Source organism: Colletotrichum tamarilloi (assembly GCF_030869305.1).
Source record: "Colletotrichum tamarilloi strain Tom-12 chromosome Unknown Scaffold_110.1, whole genome shotgun sequence".
Classification (NCBI taxonomy): Eukaryota; Fungi; Ascomycota; class Sordariomycetes; order Glomerellales; family Glomerellaceae; genus Colletotrichum; species Colletotrichum tamarilloi.
Window position 1 is genome coordinate 75039 of NW_026849493.1, and position 25696 is coordinate 100734.

Genomic DNA, 25696 nt, shown 5'->3' on the forward strand with positions numbered 1-25696 from the left:
TTGGCCCTATATCCGGGATCAATAGCAAGTGGCTGTGAGCGGCCAACGTTGCGATCCAGAGCTACAAATTGTCATGATGTCCTTTTCGACGTTCACTGAGAAAGGCGATTTTGATCGGTTGAGATAAGTACAGGTCAGATTGATATGATTCGACATTCATTACGCTCATCCCCGTTTAGCTATCTTGTAATACGCAAGTCTACTTCGAGCTGCTTTGCAGAACCTTGGAAGCCACCTGCTGACACAGATCCGTGATACTCTGGTTCTTGAGAATCTCGAATACAGGCACCTCAACAAGGAGCTGTTTCATGAACCAATACCGAACCTCAACCGCAATCAAGGAATCAACACCAACAACGTACGCCGGTTTCCCGACGTCAAGCGTCTCAATCGGCACAGACAGCGACTTGGCCAGCTTTTGTACGAGACCCTGGGTTACGATCTCGCTGGCAGTCGACAAGTCAGGCGCCGCTTTCACCAAAGCCAGCCGGTTGACGTCGTCGCTTCCATCACCATTGCCTCCACCAGCCCCACGGCCATTGCCGCTAGCCTCGGTCTCGCCCATACGGAGAAGATTGCTGAACATGGGCTTCTGCATCCAATCCAAGAGCCCTTGTTGTGTCATGCGCGCCAGGTCCGCCGCGCTGTCCACCATGTTGACGACCTGAGCTGCGCCAGGCTTTGCGCAGTTGTAGCTTGGGTCGCAGAGCAAATCAAGCAACTCCATCAGCTGTGCCTGTGTGAGATTGTCATGACCGGCGCGGAGGCTCTGCGTCACGGACTCATAGTTGACATTGGCCCAACCGGCCTCAGCGACGAGCACCAAGTCGACCGAGACGCCCTTGAGGCCTTGTGCCACTCGATGACGCGCGAGAGCATCCTCGAATGCGTTTCCAGCTGCATAGTTGCTTTGTCCACGATTGCCCATGATGCCACAGAATGACGAGAGCAAGACAAAGAAGTCCATGTCGTCGGGCAGGAGCTGGTGCAGATTCCATGATCCAGCGCGCTTAGGACCGAGAGTCTCATGGAACATTGAATGAGACATTTTGGCAAGCATGTCATCGCGGAGTACCATGGCGGCCTGTATGCAGCCCTTGATCGGTGGAAGCTCTCGTGATGCCTTCAGGAGGGTATCCTCGACCGCTCCCCGGTCGACAACGTTACACGTCGGCGCGAGCACTGTGACTCCATCGGTGGCTTCGAGTTCTTGAATAAGCTTGAGAGCGTCTGGTCGTCCTGCGACACCACGTGAGGAGAGGAGAAGTAGGTTCCGGGCCCCGCGCGAGACCATCCACCGAGCAATCTCACGACCAAGTCCACCCAGGCCGCCGCTGATAACGTACGTGGCGTTCGCGTCGAAGTTGTACCCGTGCTGAAGCTGCGAAGGTCGGTACTCTACTGTGTCGGTCGCGGAAGCGTAGTCGATGATGACTTTGCCTGTATTCTTCCCGCCCTGGAGGAAGCGCATTGCATCCTCGAGCTTTGAAGGTGAGAATACGTGAAGCGGCTTGGGTTCGTGTAGGTGAGGGTTCTCCTCGAACAGCCTCGTGACATCCTGCAGGATCTTCTTCATGAGAGGCTTTGCCTCTTCATGAACTACGACTAGATCAACCGCAGAGAACGTCACATTTCGATTAAATGGTCCCATCGGCAAAGTATTGTTAGCGATGATGTCCGCTTTGCCAATGTCGATGAAGCGACCGAAGGGTGCGATGCATTCCCAAGACTGACGAAGGAGCTCGCCGCCTAGTGAGTTGAGAACCACATCCACGCCTCGGCCTTCCGTGGCGTGAAGCACATCTTGGGCAAAAGTTTCATCACGGCTGTTAAAGATTTGGTCGTCCGAGAGTCCAAAGAGCTGCTTGACAAGCTCACGCTTCGTCTGACTTCCCACGGTCGCAAAGACTTTGGCACCCCGCAACTGAGCAAGTTGCACAGCTGCCTGTCCGACACCTCCAGCGGCTGCGTGGATGAGAACAGTCTCACCACGGCTGAGACGTGCAATGTGGTCGAGAGAGTACACCACTGTAGACCACACAGCCGGAATTGCGGCAGCTACTTGGAAAGACATGCCTGTAGGGAGCTTCTCTGTTTGCAGTTCAGGACAGCGCACAAATGTTCCGAAGCCTCCTCCAGTAGAGCTGCAGAACAACACCGAGTCGCCTGGGCAAAGATTACTCTCCCGCGAGACTCTAGAGACAACGCCAGCGCCGTCAAATCCAAAGCTTCGCCCAGGAATCTGCCCCAGAGCAATCATGACATCCTTGAAGTTCATGCTGGTTGCCTTGACTTCGATCTCAATGTCACCCGCCTGGAGCTCCTTGTCCGCCTCAGCGTTCTCTGCGTAGAAGATGGTATCAAGAAGCCCAGGGGTTTCAATACTGATACTGATGTGCGGCTTCGGACCATTCCTGTTGAACGTGAACGACTTGAGCCTGTCGCCACTTTGCTTGATGGAAAGCGCTTGATCCATATGAGGTGTAGGCATAAGGCGAGGAATGCAGATCAAGCCATTGTCTACCGAGAACTCGGACTCGTTGTCGGTACCAGGGCAGGAAACGTTGTGCAATCTCTCAACAACACGCACGATACTGTCGACGGCGCTAGTGACAGCCGTAGGGGTCTCAGGCCGGTAGGACAAGTTCAAAGTCACGAAGCCTTGGTCTCCTCTCTCTGAACAGACACTCCGACCGAATCCGATGGCGACCTCGGCTGCGGGATTGGTGGCCTTTGGAGCTCCTCCATAAGTTAACCAAAGCGTGAACCTGGTATCAAGGGAAATCTTCTTGATGGCTTCGAACTCCTTCGCGGCGACGGATGATAATACTGAAGCATCGAGCTCTAACAAGCTGATGACTGCGTCATCTCCGTTCAATTTGGTATCTCCTGATGAAATGTCCACTATGCTGGATATGTCTGCCCCCCCAGGCTGAGAGCCTGAGACAAGGTGGCTTCGGAGCGACTCGGCCACAGAGGTTTGGATCGCTGAGGTAGGGTCCATGATGATCCTATAGGGTGACTCGACTCTGGACGGTTGGCTTAAGAGGCTCTCATTCTCCGGGCGGGTAGTTATGATGATAGAGACTCGGTGATGTGGCTTTTGTTCATGGTCGCGGAAAGCCATTTGGATTCCCGGGAAACCAGCCTCCTTGAGAACCGTGGTCCATTGCTCTTCCGTCAGAAGGGGGCCTTGGTCGTGGTACTCTTTACTGGTAGACCACCACTGTCCCTCACGTAGCCACCAGCCAGGCAACAGGCCAAAAATGAGGCCATCACGGACGTTGTCCAGGTTGACTGTTTCGCCTAGTACAAGCACACCGCCAGGCCGTAGAAGACCTCTGACATACCGAAGTGTCTGTATCAAGTCGCTTGTGGCATGCAACACATTGCCTGCGACGACGACATCATAAGTCCCTTCGGCGAACCCTTGTACGCTGGGATGCTTCTCAAGATCCAACTTCTTGAACGTCATGTGGCTTGCCGCGTAAGAGAAACGCTCGCGCGCCTTTTCGAAGAAACCAGCCGAGATGTCTGTGTAGCAGTATTCACCGAAGCGTACAGCCTCTGGAGGACCACCTTCAACCCCTTGCGCAGCCAGGTAAGGGAGAATCCGGCCGGTCGAGCTCCCGGTTCCAGCTCCGACTTCCAACAAACGAAGTTTTGGATTCGCGTGGGCTAGGACGTTGATGTACGCTCCCATCTTGCTATTATTCGTTGCAAAGATGTCAGAGTGATAAAATTCGTTGGCCAAATTGCCCTCGAATATGACCTGGAGCGCGTTTACTTCTCCTTTGAGGATGCTGTGCAGATGCTCGCCAACCTTCTTGGTAAGTCTCTGCGTAGGCTCGCCTTCGGCTTCATCCAATATATCCTCGATACGCAGGTGACTTAGGCCCCGGGACTCTAGCGTCCATGTATCCCGATTCAAGTGCACGCGACGCATCCACTTGACATACCGAGCCAGGTGATTATCGAATTGCAGCGGCTTATCATCCTTGTCAATTTGCTCCAGAGCCGCCTCGATGAAGTGCAGAGCAATAGCATCGGCACGATCGATGAGCTCTCTCGGAGGGGCGCGGCATCGAGTATCCTCTTTGAACGCAGCCGCGAAGTAGCGACTCTTGGCATCTACAGTCAGGAGAGACAGGTCGGGTTTGTAATCGAGACCATAGAACTTCTGGCCCGAATCGCCTTGTGAAGTAGCAGCTGTGTCGGCTGACTTGAGACTTGTGATGGCTGTACCACGCTGACCATCCAGGACGAGAACGGGCTCATTGGAATCGGCAAAGGTGACCAGTGTCCTGCACTCAGCTTCTCGGAAAGCGCGCATAGTCTCTCGAGTTGCAACTCGCAGCTGGGGGTTCCCAGGCGCCACGAACAGTTTTTGCGACACCCATAACTTTCGCAGGTGCGAGAACATCATCGTAGGGACGGCGTTCCATCCACCTTGAGATAGGGCGACCATCTGAAGGTGACAAACTGCGTCCAACGTGCTCGGATGAACCACGCACGGGTCTTCTCCAGCGTACGGCATGCTTGAAGTGTAATCTCTCGCTGACAGCATGGCTGTAGCATGACCTTCCCTATCGTAATAAATGTTCTTCAGCAACTGGAAGTACGGTCCGTAATCGAAACCTGATCGCTGGGACATGTTCTTGTACATTTGGCTGGGGTGCACGACCAGACGGCATTTGTCGACGTCTGCCTGAAGTTGCTCTTTGATAGACGTCTCGAAGCGGAACCGACGTGCCTCAGAAGCGGCGGCCTGTTCGGATCCCAAGGCTTGCTCCGGTTCAAGTTCGACTTTGATGCTTCCATAAGCGCATTCGTTCCAGTCGTCGCCATTGGTCCCAAAAACCCGCCAGTCGTAACAGAGCTGTTGTCCGCTTGTGTTGGTGGCCTGTCGACGGCGCCGCATCACAATCTTTGCTTCTGTGCCGCGCTCTGAGTCGTCTACATCAATGGCTCTCAAAAAGCGCACGTTGTCTAGCTGATAGCCGCGGATGCGATTTTCAACTGGTGTGGCAAGTTGACGGGCGGCTTCGATGGCCATGACAAGCATACCCGAGCCGGGATACAGCGGTGAGCCGTTCAAGGCATGATCCAGGATCCAAGGGTTCTCTTGGGATCGGATCAAGTGCCTCCAACTTCCCTCTTCGGGATTCCAGTCACGGTCTCTGATGCCTAGAAGAGCATGCCTACGGCACGGACGCTTTGCGTAGTTGCGACTCAGCCTGCTCTCCTCCCAGAACTCCCGAGACCGACTGAAGGGGTATGAAGGAAGGTCCACCAGAATCTTCGGTTTCCGCGATATTTGAGTCGACTCCTGGTTTGGCTTGGACAAAGAAATCGGGATGCCTGCTGCCCAGAGACTGCCGAGAGCCTCCATCAATGATCGATCATCATCGACGTTGGGCTTCAATACGCTGACGTACTGCCATTTCTTAGCAGCCTTATTGCCGAGGTGAGGAGTCAAGGTATCTTGCACAGGTCGTCTGAGAGCTGACTGCGGACCGATTTCTACGAGGAAGTGTTGCCCTCCATGTTTCGATCCGGTCATGGCTTCGAGAGCACCTGAGAAGAGAACTGGAGAGACAAGGTTCTTTACCCAATACGAAGGATTCGTCACAGCCTCAAAAGATGTGAGGTTTCCCTCGGTTGAGGAGTAGAAGGATACGAGAGACTCCTTGCGTAACCTCTCGGCGGCTGAGCCAGTAGGTGCGCCAATATCACGGATTCGATCTTGATACTCGGCTGCGACAACTTCCATGGCCGGAGAGTGATATCCAACATCAACAGGAAGTCTTTTGACGAAGATCTCTTCCTTCTCCAGTCTCTCAAACAGGAGCTGGATCTCTTTAGTCGGCCCTGAAATCGTCACATTGGCTGGACTATTGATACAAGCTATCGAGAGCCTGTTTGAAAGATAGGGGCGTACGGCTGCCTCACCGAGGCCAACAGACATCATCGTCGTCTTGCTCCGAGACGCATCAGATGCCAATCGACCTGCCAAGACGCCTCGAAAGTATGCAATCTTCCAGCTAGACTGGCGACCAAGGGCTCCAGCACAATATGCTGCCGCGATTTCACCCGATGAGTGGCCGCATACGGATTGTGGTATGATATCCCAGTTTCGGAGAAGGTCGACAGTGGCAATCTGTAGAGCGGTACAAAGGGGCTGTGAAATTTCAGGCTTTTGAATTCTGGACGATCCCGGGGCCTTCCGAAGCTCTGTGAGGACGGACCATTCGCAACCAAGAGATCGCAGATACTCGTCGCAGTCCATCAGACTCTGCCGGAATACTTCGTAACGCATCAGCTTGAGACCCATGCGCGGGTACTGAGCTCCCTGGCCTGTGAAGACGAAATTGAGCTCTGGCCTCTTCGATGACAAGACTGACGTAATGGGGGAGAGGATCTCTGCGAGGTTGTTGCCGATGTTCGCTTCCGACTTGACCACTGCAAATGCTCTCCAGTTGAGTATGCTCTTCTGAGAGAGTGTGTAGGCTAGGTCGGCAAGGAAAACTCTCTGTGCTCTCTTTCGCGACATTCGCTGGGTAGCGACGTGATCTTGCAACGCCGAGGCCTGTCTTCGTGGACCGTCCTCATCGGCGGCTGAGAATGTGAGAAGCGAGATGGAGCTATGCTCAGCATCGTCTTCAGAGCCAATGATGACACCACTATCATCAGAAACATCTGAAACAGAATCAGAGATGCCGGCGTCTGGGGCCTGATCTTCGACTGTTCCAATTGAGGTGCTGCTGTTCGCAACACATGGCTTGTAAGAGTCATTAGACTTGGCCACGGATAGGTGGTTTCCAGTAAGGCCTCGAATCCGAAGATAGTTGTATGCATCATCCAATACGACATGTGCATTAGATCCGCCATATCCGAACGAGCTGACTGAAGCCCGGCGGATCCCAGAAGGAGTGGCAGGCCAAGCCGTAGAGCGCGTTGGAAACTGAACGCCTAGCGCATTGACGTCGATTGCTGGGTTCACCTTTTCAAAGTCCGCGATGGGAGGTATAATGGCTCTCTCGAGCGAGAAGACTGTCTTGAGCAAACCCGCCAGGCCACTAGCACCCTCGAGATGGCCAATATTGCTCTTCACAGACCCAATCCAGAGCGGGCTAGATCTATGAGGTCTGAAAACCTCTCCAATCGCGGAAACCTCGATTGGATCACCGACTGGTGTGCCGGTTCCGTGAGCTTCCACGTACTCGGTCTCGGAAAGGTCCAGTCCTCCAGAAGCATAAGTTCTCCGAATGAGCTCAACCTGAGCGGCAGCACTGGGCTGGGTGATACTCGGCGTCCGCCCGTCTTGATTTGCGCCTGTGGCACGGATCACTGATCGAATAATGTCTCCGTCCGCCAGAGCTTTGGACAACGGCTTGAGAAGAACGAATGCGTATCCCTCTCCACGAGCGTAACCGTTGGCTTTGTGGTCAAAGCTATAGGATCGACCATCCGGAGATAGAAAGCCGGCGTTGCTCAAGGGGAAACTCATGCACTCGGGAGTGAGATAGGTATTGGAGCCACAGACTAGGCTCATGTCGGACTCCCCGTTGAGTATGCTCTGACACGCTAGGTGAAGGGCGTACAGTCCGCTGGAGCATGCGGTGTCAACCGTCAAAGATGGACCTCGGAGGTCAAAGAAATGACTGATGCGGTTTGACAACATAGACGACCCTGAAGACGTTGCTTGGTACCGGGATTGGAACTCTGGATCTCGGGCCACTATGGCATCACTATCGCGGCCGAAAGAGGCGCAGAAAACTGAGGTGCGGGAACCAGCAACTCTCTCCATTGCTAAGCCAGCTGTATGATTCCATAAATTCTCGATTAGTGATTCATGCCTTGATCAAGAACATCCATCTATCGGCTCATACCGTTTTCAAAGGTGTGATATGTGCCCTCGAGGAGCCCGCGCTGTTGGGGATCTAAGATGGATGCTTCTGCTGGCGACATGTTGAAAAAGGCAGCATCAAAGGCCCGCGGATCTTCTTTCATGAAGTGGGCGTTTTGAACACGCATCTGGTTTCCAGAGCAATCAGATGTTGGCCACGTACGTTGAATCAAAGGCAATAACTCACACTGTCGAGACGGTTAGGGTCTGGATGATAGAATGCATCGACGTTGAAGCGGGTTGAGGGCACCTTGCTTGATGCGTTCCTTGCATTCTCAAGCATCTCCCAGAAGGATTCCGCCGAAGTAGCGTCTCCAGGGAACTTGAGGTTCAAGCCAACTATGGCGATAGGTTGTATCTGGTCTTGCATTGTATCCATACTAATAACTTGACTTTGATGTTGTTGATTATGGATTGACATCCGCAGTTGAGTGATAACACGATGATTCCTAATAGATTCAGGACTGTTCATGAACAAGACGTTACCGGATTCGGTCCTTTCTATACTAATTTAGCAGCAGCTCTTAAGTTTCTTGATGCTGGATAGTCCAATAATCACGGAAAAGAGGCAAAGAAGGGTTTCAAGCGGAAGTTACACAAACTTGAGAACGTCACATTCCATGGAAAATGGATATTTACGGAAGAGTGGAAATGCAATTGGTTGCTACAGTCAGACTACACTTGCGGCTATTCCAGTTTCGAGAACTTCCTTGATTGATTCTCCGCCGAAAAAAGATCCAATCGCGTTTCTAGTTGCTGTTGATATGACTGACAACAACATGCTACATCTAGATAACTACCTTGACTGGAGAGAGCCCAGCTGAGATTGAGAAGGTTTGGGCCGTTCAAGGATCGAACTGACCGAGCCTTGGAAACGGAATCGCGAACCCACTGCTGCAAAAGGTTTCAAACAATTGCGACGTCAATCAGCTCCGTCAGAGTTCAGCTGTCAATCACTCAACCGCCAAATCGACCATTTGAAGGAGTCCGGAAGCAGGTTTCCCGCTTTCCAGACGATAAGGCGCAGCTATTCAAGTCTAACTCGCGAGAACGGGCAGATATCCGGTCGGAACTGAAGCGGCTATCTCATCAACCTTGATCGAACACCAACAATAGCAAGCGTGGTACACGGATGAGCCAAAAGGTGCGAGCGCTCGGGTCTCAATTGCTCGATCGAGATCGTAGACTACGATTGGTACCTTAGTCTGAAGGTTTGAACTCCGCCAAATTTACCGTGCTGGGCCCTTGTAACGACTTGCGTGGAAGAGTAGTAAAAGTTAATATGGCCTAAACACCAGGCGCTAACCACCAAAAGTTGCCTGGAGAAGAAGGTCTGTCAACTGCCCGGATTAGTTGCCGAGGCTTGTACCCTTCGGTTTAATCCGCCGGTCTGTTGAATGGGTGTCTTGCGTCTTTACTTCTGCATAGTTAATGTGTTCCAATTAGGGTATTCGACTGATAACAGGGGATGGTATCCGCTTACCGACGTGACAGAAGTCTCCTGCCGCCGCGCGGTTAATAAAAAGCAACATTCAAGCTAAAGCATCACAACTCGAACCTTATACTGCAACGTGTCAGAGCAACTGTTCATACGAAGTATTGCCGTGCTGGGGTTCATATCATAGTAGATGCCCCTGAACATTGTCAACTCTGCGAAACCGATTCAAGAAAGAATCTCTTCACAGCTTCCAATTCCCCACATTCCGTCCGCCTCCTCACACCATGTCTGCAAGCACCCTTGGCAACGCTGTCTATTTCCCACTGTTTCTACGATGGCTCTACGATACCCTTGTCCTCGGCTTCTACTGTCCATTAGCCTGGGGATGTCCTAGAGACGTCCTCTCAGGTCACTATAGCAAGCACATTTCCTCCCTTGTCAAACCTAATGCAAGACTGCTGGATATCGGCGTCGGCACTGGCTTTTTCATGCAGAGGGCGCCTCTTCCTCCTGATTCGATAATCGTTCTGGTCGACATCAATCAAAACCCTCTAGCCGAGGCTCAACACCGCATTCAACTGGCACATCCCGACGTCATCGTTGACACAGTTCAAGCTGACGTCTTTGTGCTTGGCGATCGCCATACCTCGCAACTACCTTCATCTCTGCATATGGGTAGCAACGGACAGTTCGACGTCATTTCTTGTATGTTATTGTTGCACTGTCTCCCTGGGAGTTCCAAGCGAAAAGGAGAGGCTATGGCAGGGCTAGGTCGGCTTTTGAAACCAGATGGTGTTCTGGTTGGTGCAACAGTATTGGGCGGTGGAGTGAAACACAATGCTTTTGGAAGGTTCCTCATGTTCTGGCACAATCTTTTGGGCGTCTTCCACAATAACAAAGATTACGCAGCTGACATAGTTGAGCCACTCAAGGCCGGTTTCAAGTACGTAGACTGGCAGATTGTTGGGACAACCCTTCTCTTTGAGGCAAAGGCACCGAGGGCTCGAAGTATATAGCTGGCTGTAGGATTGACAAAAGAAACCTGACTAGATTTGATAGGCCAAATGTTTAGTTGTGAGCCTTCCTTAATCTAGCTTTCACTTTGTGATTTCCTGCCCCATTTTACTAAGGAGACGCACATGCCCGAGATGCTTCCATAGCACATGATCTATTAGGTATCGGTCGGGTGTGGCTGTGGGCTCCCAAGGGCATCGTTCGTGATTTTGTTTACACCGCAGCACCGCAGACTGCAATGAACGGAGGGCCACAAGCGCGACTAACAGAAGAGGCGGAAACAGAAGGACTTCAGTCGTTCCGGTCACAAGCGTAGGATCATAAGCTAGCGGAGGAGGAAACGGGCCTGGACATTGCCTAAAGATAGAAGTTTGCATGACCAAAGCTAGCGCTCATATACCCGCTTTAAATGCTCCGACAGCCCCTGACAGTGTGTGAGCCATGGCTGATGACTTTGAGAGCCAAATCTTTCCGCCGCGAACGCGTGGAAAACCCTCCCCTCTGTAGGTGCTTCAACTTGAGATTCAGCCAACTCAACCAAAGATCCAAAGTTTCTCGTGCTCGACTCAACCACACTGTTTTATGCCAAGCACGCCACATGACCCAAAGCCGCGCCCCGAGGGAAGCGAACTCAATCATTGCTGCCTCCACGACGCAACACCTAACCCAGCGAACACCGGCGCCAACGCAAAATGAACCCACCAATCCGCCTTGGGTGCCTGTCTCCGCTGCACAATGCCATCAATAGTGACCACCGGGACCCCAAGCAAGCACATCGCAGCTAAGGTCTTGTGGTTGCCGAAGTATGCTGCCGCAAACAGGCTTGCTCCAATGAAGAACTCGCGTATGGCGAACAAGCGCAGCTCGTCCAAGATCAGGCTCCTATTTTCCGATTTTGGATCCTTGAAATCCTCGGAGGACGCAACATCGAAGTGCCACATTTTGATGCCGAGTTCTGGTTTTAGCGTGACGATGGAGCCCATCATGGTTGCGGCTAGCCCAATAGTGGCCGCAAAATTCGCAGGCGTAATGAAGGTTGACATATTTGGGGTTATCGAGCGTGTGAGGATTGATTACGGACCGATTCAGTTATCCTAGGATTCAATGACTGGCGAGAAGAGCCGATCTTTATAGAGCAAGCCTGACTCCGGCTTTTACGATCTAGCCTTAACCCGGGCCTGAATCCAGTCTAATCCGGCCTCACGTAATCTTTCTATCAGGGGTTGGTGGTTAGGATCCAAGTTGTCGGAGGAACAATTTCGCCGATGTGCTGTAAATTGCAGAAAAGTCGCCGCGACAAAGGAAAAAAGATTTGCCAACCCCTAGAAATAGTATATCCAAGAATAATAACGAGAATGAGAGTCTTCAATTTAGCGCAAGAAACAGCGCAACAATATACCCCGAAAAATTGTTAGTGTAGCGTTATAGGTACTCGTCGCGCAAGTCATCCAGTGAATATCGCCGATTGAAGAACCATCTGTAACTATACATGCAACTTGATCCTGTGTACATACGTAAACCAAGGAGATTTAAAGACACCGAAGTAGTTCAATTGGGGGGAAACCCCATTTATCTCAAAAATATAACTTACTAACATCTAACTTACAATTAACTTACATATAACTTGTATCTAAGGGAATGTATTAAGTGGCGTTCTACGTTATCGTAACTCGGTTTCAAGTGAAGCAATAAGTAAAATAGTTCAAATTGAAGCTATATTGATTCCTAGCTTCTCTTGAGAACCCCGATTCTAACAGAGAGAGGCTTGTGCATATGGACAGTCATGACGGCGTAAGTGTCGTTTACAACTTCAATGATCCTTTCCCTAGCGTTTTCGAGGCTTTCTTCAGCATTGGGTATGACTTCAAGTCTGTGCTTGTAGAGGAGAGTCGCAAGTGCTGCAACAAAGCCAACCTGGGAGAATCTCTTGCCCGGACAAGCCCGTTTCCCCTCGCTCCACGGGAGAAAAGCGCCATCAGGAGGTGCTTTGAGTTGTTCGCTGTCCAGACCCTTCATGTGATCGCTTGTCATGATCCATCGATCAGGTTTCCATTGCATTGCATCGGTTCCCCATACGGGTTGGTGTACCTGAATGCTAGGCATGTTGACAAAGACATTGGCGTTTGCTGGGATGCGATGATCTTCGCTACCAACAAGCAAAGTCGTTGCTTTCGACCCGGTGCATTTGGGAAGGACTGTGACCGAAGGGTACAATCGGAGTGTCTCGTTCTATAAGTGTGTCAGACTTGATATTGAAAATCGCCCCGGAGGTGAATTCAGGCCTACTTACCATGGCGGCTTGACACCTTTTCAAGCGAGGGAAAATATCCATGAAAGCATCCTGCGACTTCCAATCTGGCCTGCCACCAAGAACCTCATCAATCTCTTCCATAAGCCAAGCTTGCTGCTCTGGTAAAGCTGTCAGGAGATAGATTGCAAACGTCAGCGTATGTGCAGAAGACTCATGTCCTCCAAGTGAGTAGGTAAATAGATTTCCTCGAATCTCAGACTCTGTCAGTAAGGCATGCGATCCATCATCCTTGAATTTATCCATGAGAGTTTCGACTTCCAAATCTCTGTTCCTCTTTACCATAAAGCTCAGTAAGTTGTCATTCTGCGTCTTTTCCCTGCTGCCTCTAAGCTTGTCTTTGCAGTCACTGATCATTTCATCGAGATACTGCCGCATCTCAGCCATAGCATCTCGGAAGTTCTTAATCCTCTGTGGCAGGAAAGGAAATCTCATAGCCCAACTTGGCACCAGCCGAAGGATGAGAATATCCTTGAGACTGGTGTGGAGACAGTACCTGTAGCTTCGCGAGTGTCCTTCTGGAATGCAGTCTCTTTCGGGCTGCTTGAAGTCATACGTAAAGCCGAAACAAACGCTAGTGAAGACATGAAGGTAAAGTTCGCGGACATCGTCCACAGGATCGCAAATTAGGCCCCGTGAAGTGTGTTGATAATGATGAATCATTTGCTGAGTCTGTCGGACGCCTTCTGCCCACACGAGACGATTGGTCCTGTCGCTCAGAGTGGCGACAGTCGCCTTCCGGTGACGAGCCCAATCATGGCCATCGGAGGATACCAGACTCGTGCCCAGTACGTCTAGGATTTCTTCGAAAGATTGGTCAGCCAAAAAGAGCAGCACTTGACCTCATGAGATAGTGTACACTTGCTGGCGTAATGGCTTATCTTGGGAAAGTCGTTCGCCTGCTTCCGAAGCACTTGAATAGCTACTGCAGGATCCCGAGTGTGAATCTCAACTTCTCTCGGCGTGGCGTGAGCGAAGGTGTCGCCATGCTTGTCATGAACTTGAGAGTTGCCATGTGTCCGGTCAACCCATGTCCAATCAAGAGTATTGTACGTGGTCCAATCGCCCAGGCCTAGAGGAAGGCGCTGAAAGATTGGTGCAACTCGTTTGTTGAGGATGATCCAGAATGGGCTGAAGGGGCTTATGGGGCTCCAGACAACCGGAATACCAATAGTCTTGGCAATGATGATGTTTCGAATGAGACACGATATGGTGTACATAGTATAGAGCCCAATCAGACAAAGAGCAACGAAACCGTTTTTCGACATCTTCAGGTTTGGTGATTGCAATAGTCTCAGAACAGTTTTTCTTGCATGTATCCTCACGCTGTCCACGAAGCCTCTTTCTTTCCTTGGAGCGAAATTCTTATGAGTGGTAGCGCACTACTCAGATCACGTCGTAAGGTTTGATTCCTCCGGGAATCGTCTCCGGAGGAGGCCCCTGCTCTGCCTTGGTTCCGTCGCCTGATAGTTCCGCTACGTTCCGCAGGTATGTTGCATAATACCGGAAGTCAATTGTATCAAACTTTGTCTGCCGGCTGACCCATGGTCGCAAGGTCGACTCCATAACACATTTTCCGATTCTCAGCATGCCATCCTCCTCGAAGAGAATCATCCGTTTTGGTCTAGTTATGTCACTGGTTACACCTCAGGCTCTACCGCGGACTCGCAATTCGCCCCTCTCCCCGAGACGTTTGTCAAAGTATGTTTCGATCTCTTATTTCGATAAGACAGTAGCAATCGGCAAGAAAAAAATTACTGCATGCTTTCCGGGCTTTCAAGACCGAGTATCTCGGACAAAAGACCAGATTTGGCATCCGTCATTGTCCTGATGATGAGATCAACGGCTATAGAAGTCAAGAAAAATCTTTCCTCGGTGTTAGTCCTCTGTATCTCGGATCTCCCACCAGATCCCTGAGCTCAGTCTCTACCTCTTCAAGATTTAGCCACTCGCAGCTATGAACAAACCCAGTCACATCAAGGATGGTTTCCTTGGGTCGTATACAGAATGGCTTGTCCTTGGGCTACTGTTCCTCGTCATCCTGCGAAGGATTGCTAAGTTCATTGAGGAAGAAAGGAGGATTCGGCGTCATGGAGGGCACGCGTCGAGATACAAGTCATATACGCCGTTTGGTTAGTTTCCGAAATCTCAAGCTACTATTCGTGATGACTAACGCTAAATTAGGCGTGTTGTCCGGCTTGCATTTCCTGTGGTCCATCACCACTCATGCCTTACAGGATCAAAACCTCAAATTCATGCATAACGCGTTTCTCCGATCAGGCCAGGGGAAGAAGAACCCATACACGTTTGAGGTCTCCTTGATAGGGTCGCGTGCAATTTTCACTGCCGATCCCGAGAATATTCGAGCCATGCTGGCAACTCAATTCAGCGACTTTGGAAAGGGTCAGCGCTTCAGAGCAGATTGGTTTGAACTCATGGGAAATAGCATCTTCAACGTTGACGGTGACGCTTGGCATGCCTCGCGCCAACGTCTCCGATCTCTCTTCACCCGCCAACGAGTTAGTGACCTCGTCTGTTTTGAGCGTCATATCCAGGATATGCTTCCAGCATTAGCTGGTGGCCATTGTGTGGATATGAAGGACATCTTAAGCAGATTTGCGCTTGATGTATCGGCAGACTTTTCCCTCGGAAGACAGGTGGATTCTCTGACAAGCGAAGAGGATGACGCCGTCTTTGAAGCATTTGAGCGTATCCGCCACACTCAGTCCTTGATTGAGCGATTGGGCCCTCTGAACTTCCTCGTTCCGCGCCGCAGATTCCGCAAAGACCTAGAGGCCTTGGATAAGTTTATGGGTCCCAGCATCGAGAAGGCAATATCAATGTCGGATGCGGAGCTAGCGGAGATAGACAAGACAGACCACGGATGGACACTTCTTCATGCATGCGCTGGTGTCTCTCGAGACGCTCGGTATCTGCGTGATGAAATGGTGTCGATATTGATCGCTGGCCGAGACACCACTGCAACCACAATGTCCTGGGCTTTCTTTGAGCTCGCGAAGAGTCCCGAGGTACTTGCCGAGCTTCGCCGCGAGATCGAGAACAAGTTGGGCGTTGGTGCCGGAGCTCGTCTACCAACTTATGACGACCTCAAGAGCATGACGTTCGTCACGCACGTGTTGAATGAGACTCTTCGGCTATATCCCAACGCACCTTTCAACATCAGAGCTGCTTCAAAAGACACCAGTCTACCACGTGGAGGTGGACTAGACGGGAATGACCCCGTAGGAGTTCCATCGGGTACCCAGATCATCTATTCCACGCATATCCTTCAATTGCGAGATGATCTCAATTCATACAAGTATCCACTCCAAGACTTCTATCCCCGTCGATGGGAAACTTGGACACCTCGTCCATGGACGTATATTCCGTTCAATGGTGGGCCGAGGATATGCATCGGGCAGCAGCTGGCTCTGACTGAGATGGCGTACGTCTTGGTTCGTGTGTTTCAACAATACAGAAGTGTTGAAGTGAGACAAGAACCAATGTCTAAAGATTCGGAGTCCATGGCAATTGGCTGGGAGAAGAGAGGCACGGGGCCCGACTCGGTAGAGAAATTTGTGAGGTCGAGGCCATGCATGGCAAGTGAGATCACACTTGCGCCTCGAGGTAGTGTAGACCTAGTTTTCCGTGAGTAATGAATTGACGATGGCATTCACAATCATGTTCATCGAGATATTAATGCTCATTCTCCTCTTGGCCGCTTGTTGAACTGGCCAAGCAAGTCGTGAGATAGCGTAGTGTTGTTCATGGCATTCAGAGTTCTTTCCCTTAACTCAATGCCAGGGCGTGTTTATCCTAGGTAGGTACTTTGGATGAGGTGGTTAGGTATAGAAGGCACTTGAGATGCTGGCACCTGCCATTGTCGGTTGCAAAGAACAGTACGTAACTGACGCACTTAAGGTACCTGCCCGCATTTGAAGCACAATGCCCAAGGTGCGTAGCCATGGAAGGTACCTAACGACGTGATGCCTTCCCCTTGCAACAACATGGCGAGTCTGGCAAGACTGAAAGTATTTTCTATGCCTCACCTTCCATGTGAGTAAATGGAAGCCCTCGCTTCCGTCTCATTGTACCAAGGAACCCTAGCAGAGAACGCCCACCAACGTCCGAAATCTTCTGCACCAGCTTCATCACCAACACATCCCACCCGAGATTTTGCATCCCGCCCTGCTGAGCAGAAAGCAGTTACGCTACCTGATTATTCTACATAAAGTTCATTCCTTACAACTACCCGGCATCCACGAGCTCGTTCTTCCAATCCCATCTCCGATCAGAATACCGCCTGCTGATCTGTCCGTTAGACTATTCCAGTCCATCTACGCAGACGCGAAGCGACATCCAGCATGGTATCAACCCGCTACATTGCTGTCTTGGCAGCATTGGCATCCTTCGTAGCAACCTCACCTGCACCAAGCCACCAACAGGGTTCACGATTCTTATTCGCCCATACTGATTCTACCCTTCGGCTTGTCAAAACATCCACAGCTGATCCTGGATCATGGGTCACCGATGCGGACAAAGATGTGTTGATCGAGAGCGGTGTCCGTTTCATCGACATCACTGACATCAAGGTAAGCTTTCTTGAACCCGGCTCGGTTCTATTCATTCAAAAAGTTGCTTTGACTGACATCTCCTCAGGACGAAGAAGTTCTCGAAATGATATCCACTCCTGATCATGACTTCAGTCAATACCTCAACACACTCGACCTGAATGCTGACTTGGCTCAGCGAGGGTCAGATTGGATGCAGGGCGAACTTGATGGTCGATCTATGGCCTCTGCTGAGCAACCGACACCGTTCAATACTGAACGTGCAATGCGTCACCTCAAGACAATGACCGAGTAAAGAAGACTGACTCCAATCTTGCTTCATGTCCTGACTAGAATCGCAGGTTTTGGAGCAGAGATCATCGGGTGGAAAACGGCACGAAAGCTGCCGAATGGATCCTCGAAAGTATTGAGAGAATCGTTGCCTTGGTCAACCCGCATATCGAATCCGCCGCGTTCGCGCATAACGCCACCAAGCAGCCCTCCGTTATTGCCAAGCTACCCGGAGCTACCTCGGACATCGGTGAGCCTGTCTTTGACCTTCTAGATGGCTCTGCTGACCCCCTGAACAGTTGTCTTCGGCGCCCACTTCGACTCCATTTCAAGAAAGCCTGGTGGCTATGCTCCGGGAGCCGACGATAATGCTTCTGGAACGGTCGTGCTACTTGAACTTCTCCGGACACTAGCAGAAAAGACGAGTCACAAGGAAACCGAGCCTTGGAAGCCTCTTCGCAACACGATTGAGTTCCACTTCTATGCCGCAGAAGAGGTCGGTTTGCTTGGCTCTTCAGAGATCTTCTACGATTACAAGGTCAAAAACAAGACGGTGGTTGCCATGCTGAACCACGATATGCTGGGATTCTCTTCCACTGACAAAGTATCTCTTGGTGGCGACAAAATTGACCCGCGCCTCACACATGTCCTCCGCACCATTGCGAAGCAGCGCGGCATCGCAACACTGAGCTTTTCTTGCGGTTACGCCTGTTCCGATCATGCAAGCGCTCACAATAACAAGTACCGTAAGCGCGACGTTTCCTTCTTGCTTGATTTTAGTTGACGATGGTATCATAGCTGCGGCCTTCATTACTGCCGATCGTGACCCAATCGGCAACGACAGAATTCACACTGATAAAGATGTCAGTTCCACCGAAACTTTTTATAGCCACGCCGAAAGTCGGGTACTAATCTTGATTGCAGACATTGGAGACGATCGAGAAAGAAACGCTTGAACGCCATTTCCAATTCAGCCTCGCAGCTCTTGAGGTTCTCTCGAACGCAAACGTAACCAAGTTAGGCAGACCAAGCGACGATCTAATGTAACCATCAGGATCTTGCTACGCTGAGGACGATGCAAAAGGCTTGAATAATGGTTGACAAGCCATGCCCCACACCCATGAATCAATGATAGAATTACAAGCATGTCTCAATGGAACCCATATCTGTCCATGACTTTCCCACGTGCCATGGTCATTGGTGAATCGGCGTACACGGACTCCCACAGACATTTGTTGCAGCTACTGGGGCGCGAGTCGCCTCTTCTTCGATGCTCCGTTCTCCGTTGAATTTGAACAAATACAGGCCACTCTTAAGCTCGCTAAGATTGTTGAAATCTCCCAGATGGCTGACGCAAGGAAAGGCTCCCGGGGGGCGGGAGCGTTGGCTGCTCCGTCACGTCCGGCAATGAGTGTCCGGACGGCTCCACTTTGGCCGGGCGGCGCTGTTAGATAGCTCGGCAGTGACCACAACAAGTGGGCCGATCCAACGCTCAAAGCATGTTACTCAGCGTGCCATGCCCCAAGGCGGAGATGCACAATTATGGATAAGACATCAAAAGCCCGCTGAGGGGTTAACATTCCCTGCCTCATCGACCACAATAGCTAATTGTTTACGGAGGGGAAGACATTTTCATCACGCCAAAGCCTGACACCACAAACATGAGCAACCTCAAGGGCAAAGTCATTGCCATCACGGGCGCAGCATCGGGCATCGGCCTGGCGACAGCGAAGCACCTGGCCAACCTAGGCGCGCGAGTATCGATATCGGACGTCGACGAGCCCCTCCTCGCCACGGCCGCGGCGGATCTCAGCAAGCTCCACGGGGCAGACAACGTCTACTCGCGAGTCGTGGATGTGAGGGACCGCAAAGCCGTGGAGGCGTGGATCGCGGAAACGGTGGAGAAGCTCGGACCGTTGGACGGTGCGGCCAACGTCGCCGGCGTGCTTGGGCGGCAGGGCAACTTGGCGACGGTGACGCAGATTGAGGACGATGAGTGGGACTTCGTGATGGGCGTGAATGCGAGGGGGATATTGAACGCCATGAGGGCCGAGATTCCTGCACTGGCGGAGGAGGGACAGGGAAAGAGTATTGTGAACGTGTCGAGCGTGGCGGGGCACTACGGGTTGGAGTATCATGGGGCGTATACGGCGAGTAAGCATGCTGTTGTTGGTTTGACCAAGAGTGCGGCGAGGGAGTTTGGGAGGAAGGGATTGAGGATCAATGCTATCTGCCCGTAAGTTGCAATTGTCTGCATTAAACCTAGGAAAATTTGTCTGACGAGAAACGCAGCGGCGCAATCGATACGCCTATTCTACGAACGGCGCTGGCGGCCAAGACCACAGAGACCGGGGCAGACGTGTTTGAGCCGCTTTTGGGGAGAGTCGGGCAGCCTGAGGAGGTGGCGACGACCATTGCCTTTTTGCTAGGAGATGAGTCTTCGTATGTCACCGGGCAGGCTTGGTTAGTCGATGGTGGTTCAATTCCTTGATGGAGTATGTACGAATGTGTGACTAGACTCGAGGGAGAGGTTGTCGAATGTGTGAGGTCAGAGGGTGAGGAATAGAATACAGGGCGTAAGATGAGATCGGACGAATCGTAGTCAGGGTCACTCACTCAGCATTAAGAATCCAATGTCAGGGGGATCGTGAAATACTACTTGCCCATTGCAAAACTATCTTTGGGTGCTGACTGTGCTGCTGTCTCGGAGTATTTGGAATGCTCAACAGCAATTGGTGCGTTGTCGCAGCGAAGGATGCAAAGGATTCAAGCGTTGCTACCTTTCTTTTTCCGAGAGAGACAAGGAGCAGCGGCTGTCCTACCATAGCTTTACCATACCTTAGTTGGTAGGTGGCAGCATGAGTCCTGAGATGCTACGCCGGCAGCTGTGCGCACATGCAGTGAGAATTTTCTGGAACGATGCAACGGGTAGGTGTGATCGTGGGTGAGATTACAGCCAGGCGCCGAGGCAGGCGAGGCAGAATTTTCAGGAAAATGCCACACCATCAGGACCTAGATGCAGGTACTTTGGGTACACAATACACGAACTTGAGTATTTGGAGTAACTGACGTAGAAACACTTCAGGGAGAGGGCGGCTGTTTATGAACGTTATGAGATGATGTCGTGAATTGTTCCACGGAAAGACTAATAGTAAATCTAGCAAGCGAGTGCCAAGTTGGTATCAAAGCAGATATGAACAAGAGTATTATAGACGATAACTGCCTTCCCCTTTTTTCCAGCCGTCGATGTACTTTCCGACGGTCAAGCGAAATCTGTAAGTGATGGATAGTTGCAAAAGTTCTATTGTCCAAAGACTTAGACAGTCTTCTCAGGCAATGAGCTGTGGGCGGAGCTGCCGGGGGCACCGTCATGGCTGCTGCTGGGCGCAATGTCGGAAACATGGCGGGTGACCTCGACGTAGTCGTAGGCAAACTCGCCGAGCTGGCAGTCGTCGAGGCCAAGGTCCTCGTCGTCGACGCTGACACGCAGGCTGAGGCCAGGAACGAGGTTCATGAGGAAGAGGATGAGGCAGGTCAAGGTGAAGGACCAGGCGAAACCGGCGACGGAGCCGGCCAGCTGGTAGCCGAGCTGGACGTAGTGGTGCTCGATCCAACCGCCGGCAATCGCGCTCTCGCCGGTGTAGGCGCCATCGAGGGCGGCGATGTAGGAGCTGGGGCATGTTAGAACAATGTTCTGCGGGTGATTTTCGGAGGAAGGGTAGCAAGACTTACGCAGCGAAGATACCGGTCAGTATGTTACCGCAGATACCACCGATTCCGTGGACGGCGAAGACATCAAGACCGTCGTCAATGCCAAGCACGAACTTGAGCTTAGTGCCAAAATTGCAGGCGATGCCACCGACAATGCCGAAGATGACGGCAGCCCAGGGTGTAACGAAACCAGCACCGGGGGTGATGGCAACCAGGCCGGCGATGGCGCCAGAGCAGAAGGCGATGGTGGACCACTTCTTCTCCAGACGGTAGTCAAGGAGCATCCAGGTGACACCACCGACACCGGCAGCAAGGTTGGTGTTGAAGCAAGCCATAACAGCACGGATGTTGGAGGCGAGAGCGGAACCGCCGTTGAAACCGAACCAACCGACCCAGAGGAAGACGGTTCCGAGAACGACGTGGGTGACGTTGTGAGGGCGGTATGGGAGGCCGTGGACGCTGTTGTAACCGGTGCGCTTGCCCAGCATCAATGAGTAGGCAAGGGCGGCCGCGCCAGAGGAGATGTGAACGGGCGTACCACCAGCAAAGTCGTAGGAGCCGAGGATGAACAGCCAGCCATTGCCGTTCCAGGTCCAGTAGGCGATGGGGTCATAGACAATGGTGGCCCAGATAAAGGCAAAGACCATGGCGGGGAGGATGCGGCCGCGGTCAGCAATAGCGCCGAGAGCGAGGGCGGGACTATGTCGTATGGTCAGATGCCGCCATCGAGGTCACAGACTTCGCGCCAGATTAGAGTAGACTCACGTAATGGCGGCGAACATGCCCTGGTACAGACAAAAGAGAATATCAGGAATCTTGGTGGAGCCGACAGAGGGTTGAGCGACAACCTCCTTGAGACCAAAGTTTGACATGTCGCCGAGGAAGACGGAGCCGGTGTGAGAGAAGGTCAAAGTATAACCCCAGAAGAACCATTGGAATCCTACCACGCCCACGCAGATCATCGAGATCAATATCAAAGACAATGCGGACTTTCGACGGGCAAGACCCGAGTAGAAGAAACCGACACCGGGAATCATGAGCAGCACGAGCGCCGAGCAGACCATGATCCAGGCCAGGTCGCCAGACTATGCAACCATGTTAGACAACAACATGTATGAGGTAGTCGTCGTTGGGCCACGGCGGGTATCACATGAGCTCACCTCATAGAAGACGTTGAGGTCAGCAACACCGGCAGAGTAGCCGGCGTCGGCCTCGCCCTCGGTGCCATTGTAGGGGATGGCGTAGAGACCGGCAGACATGTTGACGGTTGCGCGCCGGCGCGTGAGCGGTCAATGGGTAGTGATTTCGGTGCGCGGTGTCCGGACGCGTCCTCGGGAATCTTCAACGTTTGCCTGCCTCGAGATCGGCGAACAGACGTCGAAGAGAGAGTAGTGAGTGAAGAGAGCTACAGGGAAGGGAGGGAACGAAGGAAGGGGGAAATGGACGCAACGCAGAAGTCTACGCCGGGGATGGACAGGCTAAATAATCCCAAAAGCAACATTGAGAAAAGCAAAACCGGGGCATTGCCTTCGGCCCCTCGTCGTGAGCCGGCCGATATTTGAGCCTACGAGTACTCCGTACAGATGGCCAAGTCCACTACGGAGCACAGTTGCTGCTGCAGTATCTTTGGATGGATCCGAAGGCGGCAGGGATGAGCAGCCCAGACCGATGGCGCGGGTAAGATGAAGGATGGGATGTCAGTACGTTGGGACGGGGAGGTCGCTCATTGACCAGTCTTCTATGCCGGGCAACACCAAAAGTGCAGGGCCAAGGGGTGGGAGGAAAGCATAAAAAAGGGCATGAGAGGGTGTCTAGTGGCAGAAATCGAGGGTTGTATCTTGGAGCGACTTCCAAATCCTCGTCTGTCTCCGGCAAGACAAGTTGGGCATGTCCCTCTACTGGCATAGCTGCATGGTGGTGGTACGAGAACGCCCTCATCGCGAGAGCTTCATACAAACACGGTCGGTGGAATTCGTACATGTACTTGAACCACATGCTCCGAGGACCCTGGTTGGGCTTTCCCCCCCATCCCATGTCGTCTAGCATCGAGTGGGCCGTCGGAACCTGTGGGTACTGATAAGGAATTGGAGACTGGCCGGGGTTTGTCGAAGGAGATTGACAAGGATGTCTAGGGTCGGGGGCTTCGGCTCAAGGCGAATTGAAGCCATTTCAGGGAGCCATGTCTCTTGGCAGAACCTGGCCGCTAGCGTACCGTAGACGTTTCTTCGTCCGTTGGACTACCTACCTACCTAGCCTACGGACGCTAAGTAAGGTAGGTAGGTATTCGTACTCTCTGGAGTCTGCCACGGCCCACGGTGTGTATCTGGCCTGAAGCTTTGGGACTCGGAATTCTGGACGCTGGACGCTGGACGTGGAGAATGTCAAGAATCGAGCAGATGAAATAGAGTGTCATGCCAAGAGATGGCTTGAGCTTTGCTGATCCCGCCCACTGAGTGCCCACGTCCGGAGACCATCAACTCTTAGCCATGCTGTGTTCGCCAGCGACAAACACATTGTGCCCATTGCCCGATTCCCAATGTTGTTGGTTCATTGTCGCACGGGGCAAATGAGAGGGATCTTTTTCGGCCGGTTGAGCCGCAGGGCAATCCCTCCGCTTGCTGCTCTTGCTAACATTGGATGCAACATTTCAGACCAGGACAAAGTTTTTCCAATTTTTCTTGCAGGCCGCAGTGCAGCATCAATGGTGGTCTGGCATGCAACCAGGTCCATACACGCCGGCACAGACGTGACGTCTCTGGACCCGAGACGAGCCAAGACTGCAAGAAACAGGCGATCAAGGGAATTCGAGATGAGGATCAAAAGGAAAGACGCATGCTGTGCCTCAGCAACGCAACGGCAGAAACGCATCGCATCAGCGAGGCGCAACAGTCGAGCAAACGCATTCGTACTCGGTAGGTAAGCTGTATTATCTGACAATCTGTAGCCACTTCATTTCCCGCGTCGTGTTCAGCCCGTAGTTTCCGACCTTCCCTGGCCGCTGCCGTGTGGGGGCGATTTGGTCCATGGCTGCGAAACGGGATAGATGCACCGTTCTTAAAGACCTTTGGCAATCAAGCCGGCGGTATCCGTATCCGTACAGATACGCTGCATAGCGCTTCTGTTTAATCAATATTGCCCTCTAAGTACCTTATTATTAAAGAAAGTTAATTCTTTTTAGGTTATAAATATAAGAATATAGTTTTAATAAAATAATATAATACCTACTTAGTACTTAAATTAAAATACTTTTTTAAGCTCGCTATAAAAAATAATAATTATATTATTAACTATTTATTATTAAAGCTTATAATATTATAGCTTTAATTATAATAATTTTATTTATAATAAATAAAAAGTCTAATTATAAGTCCTTTAAAAGCCTCTTTTTAAGGGCTATAAAAGCTTTTAAATTAAATTAAAATACTTATTAAAATATTAATAACTAAACTAACTTTATAATAATAGTTTTAGTAAAAAAACTAAAAAATAAATTAAAAAATAATATTAAAATTCTTATTAATATTAAATATAATTTAAAAAGTATAATAACGTAGTTATAGAATATTATTAATATATTTTATGTTAAAAAAGGTATTATTAATATTAATAAAACGGATAGGGCTATATTAGTATAATACCTTAGTTTTTTTTTATAGCTTAAGGATTATTATTTTAAATAGTATTAAAAATTTATTAAAAAGCTTTTTTAAGTATTTTAATATATTTATTATTATTTTTATAATAATAAAACTCTTAGTACTTATATATAAGTATAAGTTATTTATTTTTAAATAATAATATTAATTTATTAATAAGTTATTAAAATTACGATTTTAATAATTTTTTAATAAAGGAGAGGGTAAAATAGAGAAAAGAATAAGTAATTTATAAAAAGGGTTAAGGTTAAATAGTACGGAATTCGAGGGTAGGGTAGCGTCTATATGTACTATAGCAATCCTCTAGTAATGCAAAACGATAGAGTTAAACAGTGCAATATTGCCCTCTAGTTAGAGAAATTGAGCAGAAGCTCAGGGCGTATTGAGGGGCTCCCTCAGGCGACCAAGGGAGATTTTGGTGGTTGATGGGAGCTGAGACCCAGTTACACACGACTTCTGTGAGTGTGACCCCCCATGGACGGATGGATGGATGGGTCATGGGTGCTTTGCGCAACAGGCAGCACCAGCCACATGTCTTGTCCCTAGAGAATGGGGCATGGTGGCTCAGACATCGATGCCATTGTAAGTCGTTTTAACTCGTCGCAACCATACGTTGTGAAAGTTGCTGCAGCATGCCGATCGACAGAAATTAAGGTGTTCCGCCGTTGGATTTTGACAGGACTAGCTCGACGCCATCTTCATAGCTGCTATCACGGATACGATACGACATGGGAGTCAAATAAGAAACGGCCACGGATGATTGGCGGGCGGTATCGCTTTCCCGCGGTGAACGTTGTTTGTCCCGATTGCATGGTGTCG

General features: G+C 50.9%; 8 protein-coding genes across 8 annotated transcripts; 4 read left to right on the forward strand and 4 right to left on the reverse strand.

Moving 5' to 3' along the window:
* Positions 1–199: 199 nt before the first annotated feature.
* Positions 200–8288, reverse strand: CTAM01_14005 (KR domain-containing protein; the record flags this gene model as incomplete). Its single annotated transcript, XM_060530006.1, has 3 exons — positions 200–7821; positions 7893–8037; positions 8097–8288. The coding sequence occupies 3 exons, from the start codon at positions 8286–8288 to the stop codon at positions 200–202; spliced, it is 7959 nt and encodes a 2652-aa protein (XP_060375433.1).
* Positions 8289–9631: 1343 nt separating this feature from the next.
* Positions 9632–10363, forward strand: CTAM01_14006 (methyltransferase domain-containing protein; the record flags this gene model as incomplete). The annotated part of the gene is made up of 2 exons (XM_060530007.1): positions 9632–10052; positions 10119–10363. The coding sequence occupies 2 exons, from the start codon at positions 9632–9634 to the stop codon at positions 10361–10363; spliced, it is 666 nt and encodes a 221-aa protein (XP_060375434.1).
* A 633-nt stretch (positions 10364–10996) lies between these two features.
* Positions 10997–11404, reverse strand: CTAM01_14007 (uncharacterized protein; the record flags this gene model as incomplete). Its single annotated transcript, XM_060530008.1, has 1 exon — positions 10997–11404. The coding sequence occupies one exon, from the start codon at positions 11402–11404 to the stop codon at positions 10997–10999; it is 408 nt and encodes a 135-aa protein (XP_060375435.1).
* A 682-nt stretch (positions 11405–12086) lies between these two features.
* CTAM01_14008 (cytochrome P450) lies at positions 12087–13937 on the reverse strand (the record flags this gene model as incomplete). Its single annotated transcript, XM_060530009.1, has 3 exons — positions 12087–12590; positions 12652–13463; positions 13529–13937. The coding sequence occupies 3 exons, from the start codon at positions 13935–13937 to the stop codon at positions 12087–12089; spliced, it is 1725 nt and encodes a 574-aa protein (XP_060375436.1).
* Positions 13938–14626: 689 nt separating this feature from the next.
* Positions 14627–16325, forward strand: CTAM01_14009 (cytochrome P450; the record flags this gene model as incomplete). The annotated part of the gene is made up of 5 exons (XM_060530010.1): positions 14627–14801; positions 14854–15516; positions 15547–15623; positions 15681–15783; positions 15889–16325. 5 exons carry the CDS (start codon positions 14627–14629, stop codon positions 16323–16325), a joined length of 1455 nt encoding a protein of 484 aa, XP_060375437.1.
* A 708-nt stretch (positions 16326–17033) lies between these two features.
* On the forward strand, positions 17034–18557 carry CTAM01_14010 (peptidase family M28; the record flags this gene model as incomplete). The annotated part of the gene is made up of 6 exons (XM_060530011.1): positions 17034–17261; positions 17329–17531; positions 17582–17760; positions 17810–18256; positions 18309–18373; positions 18435–18557. The coding sequence occupies 6 exons, from the start codon at positions 17034–17036 to the stop codon at positions 18555–18557; spliced, it is 1245 nt and encodes a 414-aa protein (XP_060375438.1).
* Positions 18558–19171: 614 nt separating this feature from the next.
* CTAM01_14011 (short-chain dehydrogenase) lies at positions 19172–20001 on the forward strand (the record flags this gene model as incomplete). The annotated part of the gene is made up of 2 exons (XM_060530012.1): positions 19172–19746; positions 19803–20001. 2 exons carry the CDS (start codon positions 19172–19174, stop codon positions 19999–20001), a joined length of 774 nt encoding a protein of 257 aa, XP_060375439.1.
* Positions 20002–20826: 825 nt separating this feature from the next.
* CTAM01_14012 (ammonium transporter) lies at positions 20827–22480 on the reverse strand (the record flags this gene model as incomplete). Its single annotated transcript, XM_060530013.1, has 4 exons — positions 20827–21181; positions 21243–21920; positions 21987–22306; positions 22382–22480. 4 exons carry the CDS (start codon positions 22478–22480, stop codon positions 20827–20829), a joined length of 1452 nt encoding a protein of 483 aa, XP_060375440.1.
* Positions 22481–25696: the final 3216 nt, after the last annotated feature.